This window comes from Budorcas taxicolor, chromosome 18, assembly GCF_023091745.1.
Source record: "Budorcas taxicolor isolate Tak-1 chromosome 18, Takin1.1, whole genome shotgun sequence".
NCBI lineage: Eukaryota > Metazoa > Chordata > Mammalia > Artiodactyla > Bovidae > Budorcas > Budorcas taxicolor.
Window position 1 is genome coordinate 17,570,622 of NC_068927.1, and position 16,006 is coordinate 17,586,627.

Sequence of the window (16,006 nt, forward strand, 5' to 3'; positions counted from 1 at the left end):
TTAGTTGCCTATAGTAACAGCTCTTGGAAATGACTGCTAATCCACCCACTTTTCAACGATCAGCTTATACTGAGTTGTTTTTAAGATACTCGGGTAAAAGCAGTTACTAGGAGATGGCAATGGCACCCCACTCCAGTACTCTTGCCTGGAAAATCCGATGGACGGGGGAGCCTGGTAGGCTGCGGTCCATGGGGTCGCTAAGAGTCGGACACGACTGAGCAACTTCACTTTCACTTTTCACTTTCATGCACTGGAGAAGGAAATGGCAACCCATTCCAGTGTTCTTGCCTGGAGAATGCCAGGGATGAGGAAGCCTGGTGGGCTGCTGTCTATGGGGTCGCACAGAGTCAGACACGACTGAAGCGACTTAGCAGTAGCAGGAGATGGCTCTACTGTCAGTATGGGTCTAGTATGCTTCTCTAAGCTGCCTAGTCCAGTGGTTTTAAAACATTTTTGCTCAAACAGACTCTAAAAGAATTTAGAACAACCTGATGGCTCAGCAGGTAAAGAGTCTGCCTGCAACAGAAGAGACAGAGGAGATGGAGTTCCGATCCCTGGGTCAGCAAGGTCCCCTGGAGGAGGAAATGGCAAGCTGCTCCAGGATTCTTGCCTGGAAAATTTCATGGACAGAGAAGCCTGGCAGTCTACCGTTCAAAGGGTTGCAAAGACTCGTACAGGAACGACTGAGCAACTAAACACAGATATATCCCTTAATACATTTAAGCTCATTTCTAAGAAAGCAATGTAAATATTTTCATTGTCTTAAATATCTTCCCAGCTCAAGAGACATAAGAGACATGGGTTTGATCCCTGGTTCGGGAAGATTGCCTGGAGGAGGAAATAGCACTCTACTCCAGTATTCTTCGGAGAAGGCAATGGCACCCCACTCCAGTATTCTTGCCTGGAAAATCCCACGGACGGAGGAGCCTGGTAGGCTGCGGTCCATGGGGTCGCTAAGAGTCGGACACGACTGAACGACTTTACTTTCACTTTTCACTTTTATGCATTGGAGAAGGAAATGGCAACCCACTCCAGTGTTCTTGCCTGGAGAATCCCAGGGACGAGGAGCCTGGTGGGCTGCTGTCTATGGCGTCGCAGAGTCGAACACGACTTAAGTGACTTAGCAGACTTAGCAGCCAGTATTACTGCTGAGAGACAAACTATAATACAAGGGGTTGCAAAGAATCAGACACGACTGAATATCTGAGTCACAAATAGCTACAAAATATGTAAACACTTAAATCTGTTAGAATTACTGATATTTTTAAAATAAAATGATTATCTAATGGAACAAAACAGCCTAGAAATTAACCTACGTACTTACAGTCAATTAATCAAAGACAAAAGAAAAAGTGAAAGTCTCTCAGTCGTGTCTGACTCTGCTACAGAAGTACTGAATAGACATTTTTCCAAAGAGAAAATGCAGATGGTCAAAAGGCACATGAAAAGATGCTCAAAACTGCTAATTATCAGAGAAATGTAAATCAAAAATATAATGAGACATCACCTCACACCTGTCAGAATAGTTATCATCAACAAGAACACAAATAACAAATGCTGGTGAGGATGTGGAGAAAAGGGAACCCTAACACACTGCTGGTAGAAATGTAAACTGGTATAGCCACTGTGAAAAACAGTGTGGCGGTTTCTCAAATATTAAGAATAGAGTTGGGCCTCCCTGGCGGCTCAGTGGTGAAAAACCTGCCTGCCAATGCAGAAGACATGGGTTTGACCCCTGAGCTGCGAAGATTCCACATGTCATGGAGCAGCTGGGCCTGTGTGCCCCAACTACTATGCCTGTGCTCTAGAGCCCGAGAGCCACAACTACTGAAGCCCGAGTGCCACAACTACTGAAGCCCGAGCGCCCAGAGCCGGTGCTGCACGACAAGAGAGACTGCTGCAGGGAAGCCCACACCCCACAACTAGAGAGTAGCCCCGTCCACTACAACCAGAGAAAAGCCTGCACAGCCAAAAATAAATAAATACGTAAAATTTATTAACTTGTATATGATCATATATGAAATAGATCTCCAGTCCAGGTTCGATGCATGAGAGAGGGTGCTCAGGGTTGGGGCACTGTGATGACTCAGAGGGAAGGGATGGGGAGGGAGGTGGCAGGGGGGTTCAGGATGGGGAACACATGTATACCCATGGCTGATTCATATCAGTGTATGGCAAAAACCACTACAATATTGTAAAGTAATTAGCCTCCAACCAAGATAAACAAATTAAATTTAAAAATTATGAAGAAATAAAGATAGAGCTATCATATACTCAGCAATTCCACGCCTGGATATATATATCTTAAAAAAATAAAAACACTAATTCAAAAAGATATATGTTCGTAACAGCATTACTTACAGAATCCAAGATATGCAAGCAACCCAAGTGTCTTAACAGATGAACAGATGAAGATATTATCTATGTTATATATATATATACACATATGTATGTGTGCTTGTGTGTGTGAGAGAGGTATACACACATAACCACATATACTCACAATGGAATACCTACTTATCCATAAATGGCAAAACTTAGAGACCATTATGCTAAGTAAAATGTGTTAGACAAAGATAAACACTGTAAGATATCACTAGTATATGGAATATAAAAAACAGAAGAAACTAGTGAATATAATAAAAAACAAGGAGGTTGGCTCACAAATATAACAGAATAAACTAGTGGTTAGCAGTGGGGAGAGGGAAGGAGGAGGGGCAATACAGTGGCAGGGGAGTAAGACATACAAACTGTTAAGTATAAAGCGAAGACATATTATACAACACAGGGAAGAGAGCCAATATTTTATAATAACTATAAATGGCATATAACCCTTAAAACTGTGACTCACTATATTATACATGTGTAACCGATACAATACTGTATAGCATTTAAACTTCAATAAAAAAAGATCATTAAAATGTGTTCAGTAGAATATGGAATATAGATACCATATTGACTGTTATCCACCATCATCCACATATACCCATAAACCACTTAAAAAAACTCCTCTTTCTTTTATCCTTGAGCTTGTACTTTAAATTTTCTTACAAAATTTTATGATGATGTAAAATGTTTTTATATCTGGTCTTTTCAGTGATCACTCTATCATTTATCTCCAAGAAATGTATGTCTTCAAATTGGTATTGAAATTGGCTTCATGTACCCAGGTGTTTAAAAAAAATTCTCTTTGAGGTTATTTTAACTACTACTGTACAACTGATGAAAATGCACATGCTTTGATAGCCTCTTAAATGAAAAGTAAAATTTTATTGGAAATCCATTTTTTGAAGAGATGAATGGAGTTTTAAAATATTAGTTTCATTTCAGTTCAGTTCAGTCACTCAGTCATGTCCGACTCTTTGTGACCCCATGAATCACAGCACGCCAGGCCTCCCTGTCCATCATCACCAACTCTCGGAGTTACCCAAACTCACGTGCATCGAGTCGGTGATGCCATCCAGCCATCTCATCCTCTGTTGTCCCCTCCTCCTCCTGCCCCCAATCCCTCCCAGCATCAGAGTCTTTTCCAATGAGTCAATTCTTCGCATCTGGTGGCCAAAGTATTGGAGTTTCAGTCTCAGTATCAGTCCTTCCAATGAACACCCAGGACTGATCTCCTTTAGGATGGACTGGTTGGATCTCCTTGCAGTCCAAGGGACTCTCAAGAGTCTTCTCTAACACCACAGTTCAAAAGCATCAATTCTTCGGTGCGCAGCTTTCTTCACCGTCCAATTCTCACATCCATACATGACCACTGGAAAAACCATAGCCTTGACTAGACGGACCTTTGTTGGCAAAGTAATGTGTCTGCTTTTGAATATGCTATCTAGGTTGCTCATAACGTTCCTCCCAAGGAGTAAGCATCTTTTAATTTCATGGCTGCAATCACCATCTGCAGTGATTTTGGAGTCCTAAAAAATTAAGTCTGACACTGTTTGCCCATCTATTTCCCATGAAGTGATGGGACCGGATGCCATGATCTTCGTTTTCTGAATGTTGAGTTTTAAGCCAACTTTTTCACTATCCTCTTTCACTTTCATCAAGAGGCTTTTTAGTTCCTCTTCACTTTCTGCCATAAGGGTGGTATCATCTGCATACCTGAGGTTATTGAGTTTTCTCCTGGCAATCTTGATTCCAGCTTGTGCTTCTTCCAGCCCAGTGTTTCTCATGTACTCTGCATTTAAGTTAAATAAGCAGGGTGACAATATACAGCCTTGACGTACTCCTTTTCCTATTTGGAACCAGTCTGTTGTTCCATGTCCAGTTCTAACTGTTGTGTCCTGACCTGCATATAGGTTTCTCAAGAGGCAGGGCAGGTGGTCTGGTATTCCCATCTCTTTCAGAATTTACTTATCTTTAAATAACATGACATTGCTAGAATGAGACAGTATTCAGCATAAAGTCTGTATTTTTTCTTCATCTTTTTTAGATACAGATATTAAGAAATCTTGTTCATGTGTTTTCATTACAACCTCCCTGGAAATTTAATATTAAATATAGTTTTTTAGGTGTGATAAATACATTGTGATTATGTATTTTCTAAATATCTTTATTTTTAATGTATTTTAATATTTATTTATATTTATTTATTTATAGATATTTATAGATTTAACATTTATTTACCCGGGTTCGATCCCTGGGTCAGGAAGAGCCTCTGGAGAAGGAAATGGCAACCTACTCCAGTACTCTTGCCTGGAAAATCCCATGGATGGAGGAGCCTGGTAGGCTACAGCCTAGGGGGTCGCAAAGAGTTGGACACGACTGAGCAACATCACTACTACTACTCACTACTATAGATATTTATAGATTTAAATGTCAGGGGAGGGAGTGAGCGAGGGAAATGAAGGAAAAGTTGTGAAAGAAATGACAGGCCAAGAGTTGCTGAGTTTAGTTGGTATATTATATGCAAATTCACTGTCCCATATGCTCCACCTCCATATGTTTAAATTTTTCCATAATAAAGTAAAAAAAAAATTAGGGCTGCTGTTTATCTTATTCAACTTATGGAAAATGTTTGCCGTAAGATACAACCAAGAAATCCAGTCCTCACTGTCAAACCAATCTCCAAATGAAGGTTAGTTTGTGTTAAGAATTTGATCTCTTTTTTTCAATTAAAATAAATGTCTTAACACGTGTTTCAAAGAATAATGGAAAAACTGCTGAGGAAAGTACACATTATATATTATAGGAAAGATTACTAAAAGCAGTCAAGATTAAAACAAGGTAGTTTTGATAAAACTGTTTTAACAATTGCCATAACAGGTTATAAGAATAAGATAGTAAAGTGACATGCTGTTTATCTTTAATGAACTTAAAGCAATGCAATGTGAAGTATAGCTAAAAGAACCTATAATACAGTAAGCATGATAAAAATGTATTAGTCGATTAAATGTATGTGAATATTGAACTCTGGAATCTGGCTTTTGTAGTAATTAAATAAAAGTAATCATAAGAGGAACTAAAAAGCCTCTTGAAAGTGAAAGAGGAGAGTGAAAAACTTGGCTTAAAGCTCAACATTCAGAAAACGAAGATCATGGCATCTGGCCCCATCACTTCATGGGAAATAGATGGGCAAACAGTGGAAACAGTGTCAGACTTTATTTTTGGGGGCTCCACAATCACCGCAGATGGTGATTGCAGCCATGAAATTAAAAGGCGCTTACTCCTTGGAAGGAAAGTTATGACCAACCTGGATAGCATATTCAAAAGCAGAGACATTACTTTGCCAACAAAGATCCGTCTAGTCAACGCTATGGTTTTTCCAGTGGTCATGTATGGATGTGAGAGTTGGATGGTGAAGAAAGCTGAGTGCCAAAGAATTGATGCTTTTGAACTGTGGTGTTGGAGAAGACTCCAGAGTCCCTTGGACTGCAGGGAGGTCCAACCAGTCCATTCTGAAGGAGATCAATCCTGGGTGTTCATTGGAAGGAATGATGCTAAAGCTGAAGCTCCAGTACTTTGGCCACCAGATGCGAAGAGTTGACTCATTGGAAAAGACCCTGATGCTGGGAGGGATTGGGGGCAGGAGGAGAAGGGAATGACAGATGATGAGATGGCTGGATGGCATTACAACTCAATGGACATCAGTGTGAGTAAACTCCGGGAGTCGGTGATGAACAGGGAGGCCTGGCATGCTGTGATTCATGGGGTCACAAAGAGTCAGACACGACTGAGCGACTGAAATGAACTGAACTGAATCACAACAATGAGAAATAATATCATTTCATTCTTATTTCTTTAGACATACCACATTTCCCCCTACGACTTTAATAAGGGAAAAAGGTATACACTACAAAAAATTATTTCACTTATGGAACCAACATGTAAGTTTACTTTCTATCAATAGGAGAAAGAAAAAATAAACGTTTCTTAGACAAAATAAGATATCTGACTTTAAATGGAATTTTCTTGATATGATTTGATGAAATAGATTTTAGCTACTGTTACCAAAAACGGATACCAAATATGAAATAAATTATGGAAAAGTTTTACCCATAGGTTTAGTGGTCCTTGAGAACATTCTAGTCACACCTGAAACAATCACTGTCATGATCCAAAACTACACTGGCATGAAAAGTACCTTCTTTCCATTTAATTATGTTTCTTAGGGACAGAATACTAAGAATAGCTAAAAGGTTGGCTTTGTTGAAATTGGTGTTTCTTATGGATACTCTCTGCTATGCTCTCCCAGGACCCTCTCTCAGTAATTATTAGATTCTTTGACAGTAATCAGGGAATGGAGGAGGCAAAGTTATTTAACAAAAGCTGTCATTACTCCCACAACCCTTCTCTAGCACACCTGAGTTCAGAACATCTTAAATGCGGATCAAAGTGCTCTTTTTGCTGCCAAGCTTCATCTGAAGGTATTATGAAAGAGGAAAATCGGGAGATTCTATTAGTTTACTGTATCTGTGTTTGATGCTCTATGGGTTTTTACTACCCTGGAAATGTACCGTTTGTGAATTTTAGGAAGGGTAAGGAATATGGTGTCTTAAGTCATTTCAGTTGTGTCTGACTCTTTGTGACCCTATGGACCGTAGTCAGCCAGGCTCCTCTGATCATGGGATTCTCCACGCAAGAATATTGGAGTGGGTTGCCATGCCCTCCTCCGTGGGATATTCCCAACCCAGGGATCAAACCCATGTCTCCTGAGGTTCCTGCATTGTAGGAGGATTCTCTAGTGCTGAGCCACCAGGGAACCCTCAAGGAATATGGCATTCTTATATGAAAGAGAAGAAAGTTATAGTGATAATGGGTATATACTCAGGCTCATCAATTTTAGGTAGGAGTGCCCATGAAACTTGAGGATCTAGCTGCTTAAATGATCTGTGTTTGCAAATTCCTTTGCAAGTCTTCACTTATCGTAAAGTAAATAAACTCAGCCCATTATACTGTGTTTCCAAAGATGGCCACATTATTTCCTACCCCCCATACTCTTGTACATTTCAATTAAGACATGCTCACATCAACAAGTAGAATCCATAATGCTCAAATTCCCTAGAATATTAGCTAGTTCTTTGATTAGAATACAGCAGTGATCCTGTTTTACTGCTAGGACTGGGCATTAAAGAGATCTCCAGCTTCTGTCTACACCTCTTGTATTGCTCCTGCTTGGAAAACAATCACTATGCTACCAGGAATTCTAAGTTAACCATGTTGGAGCACCACCAAGATCCCTGTGACGAGAACAATGGTAATGGCTGTACATAACTGAAGGCAAGAAGACAATCTTGGAAGACCAAGATTCAAATGCCAGATCTGCCATTTATTTATATATTGCAATGGTCACTTAACCTTTGAATTACCTGGCTCCTTGAGAGCCTCTTGAGCTACATAGCTATCTGTTGTGAGAAAAACATGAGAGAATTCATGCAAACTGCCAACTCCAGAGTTACTAAGTAGTCATCTAAAAATCCAAATAGGCTTGTTTGAGATTTTCTTTCTTCTCATCATTCCCCATCCAACCCCAAGCCTTACAGAACACAAGTTGTACAACCTGAAGTATGCCTCCTCAGGATGGGCATGGTGAGCAGTCGGATATATGAGAGAAGAGAATTGGAGAACAGAATTACTCTGGTAAATAGTTGATGGGTTATTCATTCACTCTTGGACCGCTATTAGAATCAAAGGTGTGGGACAGACCAGATAAATCTCAAGGACCTCTAAGAAATAGCATCTTACATTCGTAAAAGAGAACGTGGAGATTTCTTTGAGCCATATTTTTACTTTGTCCAAAAGTTCCTACCTCCATAGGGTAATATTATACCTGAGAGAAATCACAGGTCAGGAAAACAGAAGAGTTGGAAGTCTGAGGAGAACCACAGGCTCCCATCTCTACTCAGCACTTCTATGCAACTCAGGGAACTGCATGTAGCCCAGAGCCTAGGCCTCCAGACTGTTAAATACCAAGTATCTGTAGGGCGTTCTCAACAGTATATACATACTTAAATCATGCAACAGGATGCTAATGAAAGAGGACTTAACCTGCAGTTTCAGGAATTACAAATTATTTTGATTCATTTTACCCTAAATTGAAATGATAATATATACCAAACTTACTCAAAATTTGCTCTATACATAAGCTGCTCTAACTGTGCTTGTTACATATGCAAAAAGTAGTAAGTAAAAGAAAATGCTTTCATCTCAAAGAAGGAAACAAATTTTTTGATGTATGCTAATAGAAATATGTTGAATTCAAAACACTTTTAAATTCATCAATATTCATGAAGAACTATTATTGTTGAATTTACTCGCACAGAAACTCAAAAGAAGCTCTTTTTCTGAAAGATTACTACAAAGGAAACACATCTAAAAAATGTAACATTTAACTAAAAACAGTGAGTAAATTTTAAGGCTAACATCTTAAATTCACTTAGAAAAAATCAAAAGTTCACTTACACACAACACTCCCAACCAGAACATAAAACAAAGCAGTATGATAAATCATCAGGGAATCAGGGGTCATTTAACTGACTCCCCAAAGCTTCTGATAGGACTCCAGGAAATAAAATTATGGATCCTTGAGTAACATGTCACTGGAAATAATGACAGCATGTAGAATTCTAAGGCATCAGGCTAAAAGTTTTTCACTATTTCTGTGGCTTAATTTTGAGGGGGGGAAAAAAGGTCTAGAAGAGAAAAGAGAGAATTGGTGAATTCATCTCCAATAGCAAAGTTTCTTTAGGAAAAGAGAAAAGTTAGAAAACTGATGCTCTGTTTCTATGCAAATACCAATAAAAAACTGATTTCTCAAGTCCTAACAGATTTCTTTAAACAACAATGTTCAAAATACATACGATGTATAAGGTGAGAGAGGGGGCTGGTAGGGGAATTCTAAGAAAATATGAATCATCTCAGAGCTAGTTTTTCTGTTAAGATTATGAGTACTAATGCTGATAATAAAGTTAAAAGCTCTCTTGAGAGCTTTTACTTGGTTTCCTTTTGCATTATAAATCTCTTAATTTTCATATTTTTTCTAAATAATAGATATACATGAAAAATATTTCATTAGGATAAATATTGGCAATATTTTCTGTAATGCTATAGAAAGCAAACAAAATCAGCAGTAGAAATTAATGGTGATTTAATAAATCAGTCATTGATTATAATGTGAGAAAATTACATTGTTACATACAAAAAAGGGATTTCTGAATTGAGATTAAATACCTATATTTAAATAGAAGATAGTTTTTTCTGCTAATGGAGGAAAAATATCCACCCACATAACTAAGTTAAAAATGGCTGCTTCCAGTGCCATTAATATTTCATTCAAAATATTCAAGCAGATGCTTGTGAAGTAAAGAGTATAGCAAAAGTTTGTCACATACCTACACTAATATTCCCAGGTGTATACCTCAGGCCTGACTCAGTTACGTGTTTGAATTCTGTATATGAATCACAGAAAATCTGAACAGACCAACATTACATTTGGCTTTGATTAAAATTACAGGCACAAGTGTTTTCACATCAGTACTAAAAACAATATTCTGAATGCTTATGCAGCATCAGTTTCAAATACCCTTTTACAGAAAATGCTCATTAATGATAACCTCACATCACTGCAAAAGATGCTCTAACACTTAATAGCTAGGTGTTATTTCTCAATAATGTGGCACATTATTACATTATTTCAAGTCATTATGAAGTGAGGTGGAGGCACAAACTGAAGCGTCACCTTTGCACATTTAACACACTTCAATGATTCCTGGTATCTCAGAAGATTTAGCACCATTCCTGTCCTTATCAGATAACCCCACTGTTCCAAGTAAAAGGGATTTTTCTACCTATCTCTGTTGCTGGCTTAGGCTGACCACCTGCACCCTTACTCCACATCATGTTAGTTTTACCTGTGGGCAGTCTCCTTTTTCCATGTTCCATGCCTGTACTGGGCCACTTACAGTCATGGGCTTTTCAGCACAATCCCATGGGAATACTTAGCACTCTATTCAAAGATCACTGCAAAATTTTCTAGAAAATTTAGGTTCGAGTCAAATTTGATTAAGATAATCTTGGGGTCAGGCATAAATAAGCACAATATTTAAGCTGCAAAAGGTAGATTAGGTTTCTTGATAGATAGGAGTGCACTGCCAAACTGAAGTCACACAAATAGTCCAAAATGTTAATACCGATGGCTTTTTAACTTATGCACCTAATCATATGTCTGTAACTTATAAAATGGATATGACTAAATACATTTATCTTATTTTAGTAACATATTAATGGTTGCCCCAATAGAGAAATCTTCAGCTTTCTTTTGTCTAAATAATGATAATGCTAGCTATAGTCATCCTAACAATGCTCTTGACAGAAGTTCTTTGCTGCCAATTTACATAATTTCATTTTAAAAGGTCGTATCAGGACAAATCTTGGATACAAACTTGTTACCTATAATAGGGTTAGCCACTATTGTTTAATCTGTAACTGAAGTTTAAATGATAAATATCTTGAAACAGGAGAGTACTACTCCAGTATACTGTAGTATATCAGAGTATAATGTATAAAAGAATAAAAGTGAATATATCTTCAGGCAGAATAAGTTTCTAAAGAAGCATCAGAGGACAAAAACACTCTCATCTAGAAGTCAGAACAAATAAATAATTTATGACATTATCACACAATATCTAGGTAGTAATTTTTTCTAGGCAGTTGTTATTTTTCAATTATCTATAATAACTGTTTCGTAAGTTTAAATTTCATAAGGTCAAGCCATATCATATTAAAGATATTCCAAGCATTTCTGAGACTAAAATGGAGATTATCATAAAATAACAGAGATTACTATAAAACAACCCAGACCAGAAATCACCACCACATTCTCAATCACACGTCTACCCCAGGTAAACAAGCAGGGGAGTGGCCTGTGGCCATGGCACATCCACACTCAGTGCCTCTCAGGGGTGGCTGCAGAGCCAAAGCAAGATCCACATCCAGCTGCTCTCTCAAGCAGTGTGCTCTTCCAGACAGATTTCAAAGTTCGAGGGAAAAACGCGTTTCCCATTAAAGAGTCACAGTAAGTCTTTAAAAGGCCACTATGACTAGCATAAGAACACTCATATTCTTTACCGAGAACTTTAAAAGAAAACGGACAGAAAATGTGGTAGTTTTGCCTCGGAATAGCTCAAATTTTGACAATTTACTCATCTTTGTGCCTGTGAATCACATTTTGAAAACTAATCATAAAAATACATTACTTCTCCAAAACCCAGAAGAAAAATTCATTAGATTTATAGTACTTGCAAAGACAAATTGATAAAGATGGTTCCCTGAACTTGCTGGAAAGTGGGGAAAAAAAAAAAGTATTCTGTACTCTTAAAATGTGTACTTCATCAAATATAGAAAACATTAACCAAGTTGAAGGTATCTCATGGAAAGTATCTTGCTATCATCAACTCTTGTGTTAGGAGGACAGTCCTATCCAAATCTAGAGGAACTATAATGGAAATCTTCAAATCACAGGTAGTTTTCCCTAAGAGTGGCATTCTTGCATATGCACAAGCACACATACTGGTCAAGGATAGAGTACACATGGAAAAGTTTCCAGAGCTTAGAGAGAAATATTTACATTTTCAGGCAATATTAATTGCTCTTTGAACACAGAAGGAACACGGCTTAACAGTAAACATATGGGAGTTAACATGAGTAAGGTGGAAAATCAACCAAGATGGTAGCTATCCATAGTATTCAGATTAAATCTTTCCATTTCTAAGAACACCTAATGAACCAATATTTAAATGGAGACTTTCAAAGTTTGTATCTCTAATTTCCAGAGGGAAAATGATTAAACTGTCTCTACACAGAAACCAGAGGCAGATCAAATCCATACTGTTTGAGGAAATTTATATGTTGACCAAATGTCCTTTAAAAATTAAGGATTTCCAATAAGATGGGGTTTCCCCCACAATGGTAAAAGCAATCAGTTCATACAGACACACAGTCCCTCTATCACCAACATGTACCATTAATTACATGGTTATAATCATATTTACTCACTTTCCTAATAGTATCTGTGGCTGGCTGGATTCATTTGTGATACCAAATATATCAGGAATTAAGTCACCATTGAAACTGAAAAGAAAACATTAAAAACATTAAGCAGCTATTCTATTAAATTCTCACTTTCAATTTAATTAAAAGAAAACGTTGGCTAGGTGTGGTAAACACACAATTGTATCTGTTGTAGTCAATTGAATGTCAGAAGTGACAAGTTTAACTTTTGTTATTGGACCCTCTGGCCACCTCGGCAATAACAATGTGTGTCAGATGGCCCAGCTCCACAGATGATAGGGCCTGTAAGACACTCTGAGTGCTAGCAAAAGAGCACAGACTATCAGTGACCCACAATGGACATGCAGTATGAGCAAGAAATAAACTTCTGTTGTGAGATTTTGGTGTTGTCTGTAGCCTCTGCATAGTCTAGCCTATCTCTGAGTAATAAGGAAACCGTAATTTCAGAATCATGACCCTCCTCCTTATTTACTCAGATGGGCTTAGGGGAAATAACCCACAAAAGTAATCCCTAAGATGGTGTAAAAATTTATACTAGCCATTGAATATTGTAACAACAATGAGAAACACCTAATTATAAGATAAATCAAGCTGAGAACCTTTCAAAGATTAATCCATGGATTAAAGTTCAGACTTCTAATAGTCACTGACCTATTGACGTACAACTATGATTTTAATAACTACAAAAGGCAGCACTGGAAGCAAGAATGTGACTGTACACTGTTTAGTCCCCAAGACAGTATCTATATCATTACCAGAATCCTAACAGCTATCTGAATTAACCTTATGTTGGTACAGGAGTCTACTTCGAGGAGATAAATGATAATACTAAGCAAGAGCTGTAAAAAAGGACAAAGTTTTTCCTTAATATAAAAATAGTTCTAAGTCACTAGAGGAAATCCTCTACCCTTCATATTTGCCAATCAAGCACTAACAAACAGTTTTATCCAAGAATAGTTATCTTAGTTCTCTGAATAAGGACATGGCTAGGATCAATAAAGATCCATCCTGGACACATTCAAAACTATTAAGACAAAACCAAAAAGACAAATCTCTTTCTTTTTCCAAAATAATGAATTTCATTTTTCTCTTTCTTCCACCATGGCAAGTAAATATCATATAATTAAGAGGGCAGGCCCCTATCAGCTTTAAAGGGAGAATGAATACAGAGCCAATACAACTGAGCAAAGTAGTTTCCTACATGAAAGATTTTATTTTATGTTTGTAAGTTTAAAATCATCTAAAGGGAAGCAAGCACATACTTACTCCATAATTAGTGGTTCATCTTGAAAAGTCCTATTGAGTATGGTCATATTGCTAGGATCTGTAAAAGAAAAGAAAATACATAAATGAATAGGCATTTTATATTCTTTTTTATATCTGTACTCAGGGACAAGAATAATCTTTTACTCTTTCCAAGATTCATCTCTAACTAATTCCAACTTTCACCATTAATCACTAATGAGACACTATAACTTAAGTGGACATCAAGTTTGTAAAGATAAACTACTGGGAAAGTCTACGGGATTCCCTGATGGCTTAGATAGTAAAGAATCTGTCTGCAATACAGCAGACATAGGTTCAGTCCCTGGGTATGGAAGATCCCTGGAGAAGGTAATGGCAACTAAGTCCAGTATTCTTGCCTGGAGAACCGCCTGGACAGAGGAGCCTGATGGGGTCACAGCATTGGACACGACTGAGAGACTAACACTTTCACTTTCATACTATTGTGAAGATATCAGCATTATAATCACTTCCTTTTGAGTCTTCATTCTGAAAATCTCTTACGAGTCTTCTTTATATACGGTTTACCACTAGAGCAGCTGTCAATTAAGATTTTGCTGTAAAGAACCCAATATGTCAAAACTACTTGATTCTAAAATGTCCATGCTCTCCTCTCCTCAGTCCTTGAAATCTGGTTCCATGAACAAAATTGCCCATTCAGGTGTAATTAACTGGTTTTTCAGATAAGATTTGAAGATTCCTGAGAAGACAGGGTAGACTGTCTTGCCTGGAGAATCACATGGACAACAAGCCTGGCGAGTTACAGTCCATAGGGTCGCCAAGAGTTGGACATGACTGAAGCGACTTAGCATGCATGCATGGTAGACAGACTCTCAACATTTAACCTTTTTGTGCTTTCCTCTACTGGGGAGACCAGAAACCAAAAACAGTATTTCTCAGACATCCTTGCATCTAATATTCTGAATAAAATGTGAGCCCTGCTAATTAGATACACTATGGGTTTTGCAAGGCAGGAATGGGGTGAAGGCTGTGTTTCTGCCATTTTTGTCTAAAAGGTCTGATCACTGAATTGTAAGTACTGAGGGAGCATCTGTCGGCTGCTTTCTGATGGAAAAAGGGCAGTAGCTTCTTCAAAGGCTTTGAGAACTGTTCCTGAAAGTTCAACTTAGTGTGTGTTCTTCAGCCAACCCAATAACTCTGTAAAGCATAAAAAAAACCTTTTAATAAATCTCTCTTCCTTAAGCTAACAAGAATGGATTTTGCTCCTTAGAGTTGACTGCAGATCACTTCTAGGTTGAAAAAGGAGAATGAGAAAACAGACTTTAAAGAGATTTTTAGAGACAATTACTGACATACAAGAACTGCATTTTTGAACTAATTTTTGAACATTATTTTTGTTACATTTACATAAGAACACCAAGCATGTTTTTCCTTTAATATCCAGTGACAAATATTAAAAGACACTTAAAACAAATTCACCTAATGTTTGATTCTGTCCCCAGAAGATAACAGCTCCTAATTCACCACTGGCATGATTTTTGGGAAGATACGTCAGAAGGACATCCATCTGTGAATCTCCATCATAATCCCCTGGGACTACACTGGTTATCAATGTACTGTAATTACTAAACAAACAAACAAATATTTTAATAAACATTCCAGTAGCGCTATAATAGAAAAGGACACTTTTATATTTATACTATGCAAAAATATTTTCAATGCAAAATACAAAAATTGACAGAACTGATTAATTTCATTGTCTTCTTTAATAGTTTATCATCCTTCACGTATGTAGGCTTCCTCGGACTATGACAGAATTCAGGATGAATGCAGAGAGTCTTAAGAAATGAGAAAAAGCTGAAATATTTATTAAGAGGAAGTGCAGTTCTATGTTTAAGCGTTGACTTAGTCCTTTCACCTAGTTCTTTTGTCAGAGATACCGGGACCCATGAATGGTGTTTATACAAACGGAGGCTGATTATCAACTGTTAAAGCACGAATGAGTATCACTGTCATTTTATAAAAGATATTATTTAAAAATTACTTAATTTTGGATTTCAATGCAGATTTGAAATAATCATTTTATTTCTGAAAGCTTTTCAAGATTCATAATGAAAAATATGTTCCTTTTGACCAAACCTGGCAATAAACTATCAAGACATACATACCTAGTTCCACATCTTTAATAATAAAATATTCTAGAATGGTTTATATTAACCTTGAAAAATTTAAAAAAGACATTCTGGAGTGTGGT

At 37.5% G+C, this 16,006-nt stretch overlaps 1 protein-coding gene across 1 annotated transcript in view; it reads right to left on the minus strand.

Annotated features, from left to right (window-relative positions):
- Positions 1–16,006, minus strand: part of ITFG1 (integrin alpha FG-GAP repeat containing 1) — a 297,927-nt gene that overhangs the window by 275,637 nt on the left and 6,284 nt on the right. The window contains exons 3-5 of the mRNA XM_052655911.1: positions 15,232–15,377; positions 13,774–13,831; positions 12,493–12,567 (exon numbers count right to left, since the gene is read on the minus strand). Coding sequence (XP_052511871.1) covers positions 12,493–12,567; positions 13,774–13,831; positions 15,232–15,377 — 279 coding nt within the window. The remainder of the gene's footprint in view (positions 1–12,492; positions 12,568–13,773; positions 13,832–15,231; positions 15,378–16,006) is intronic.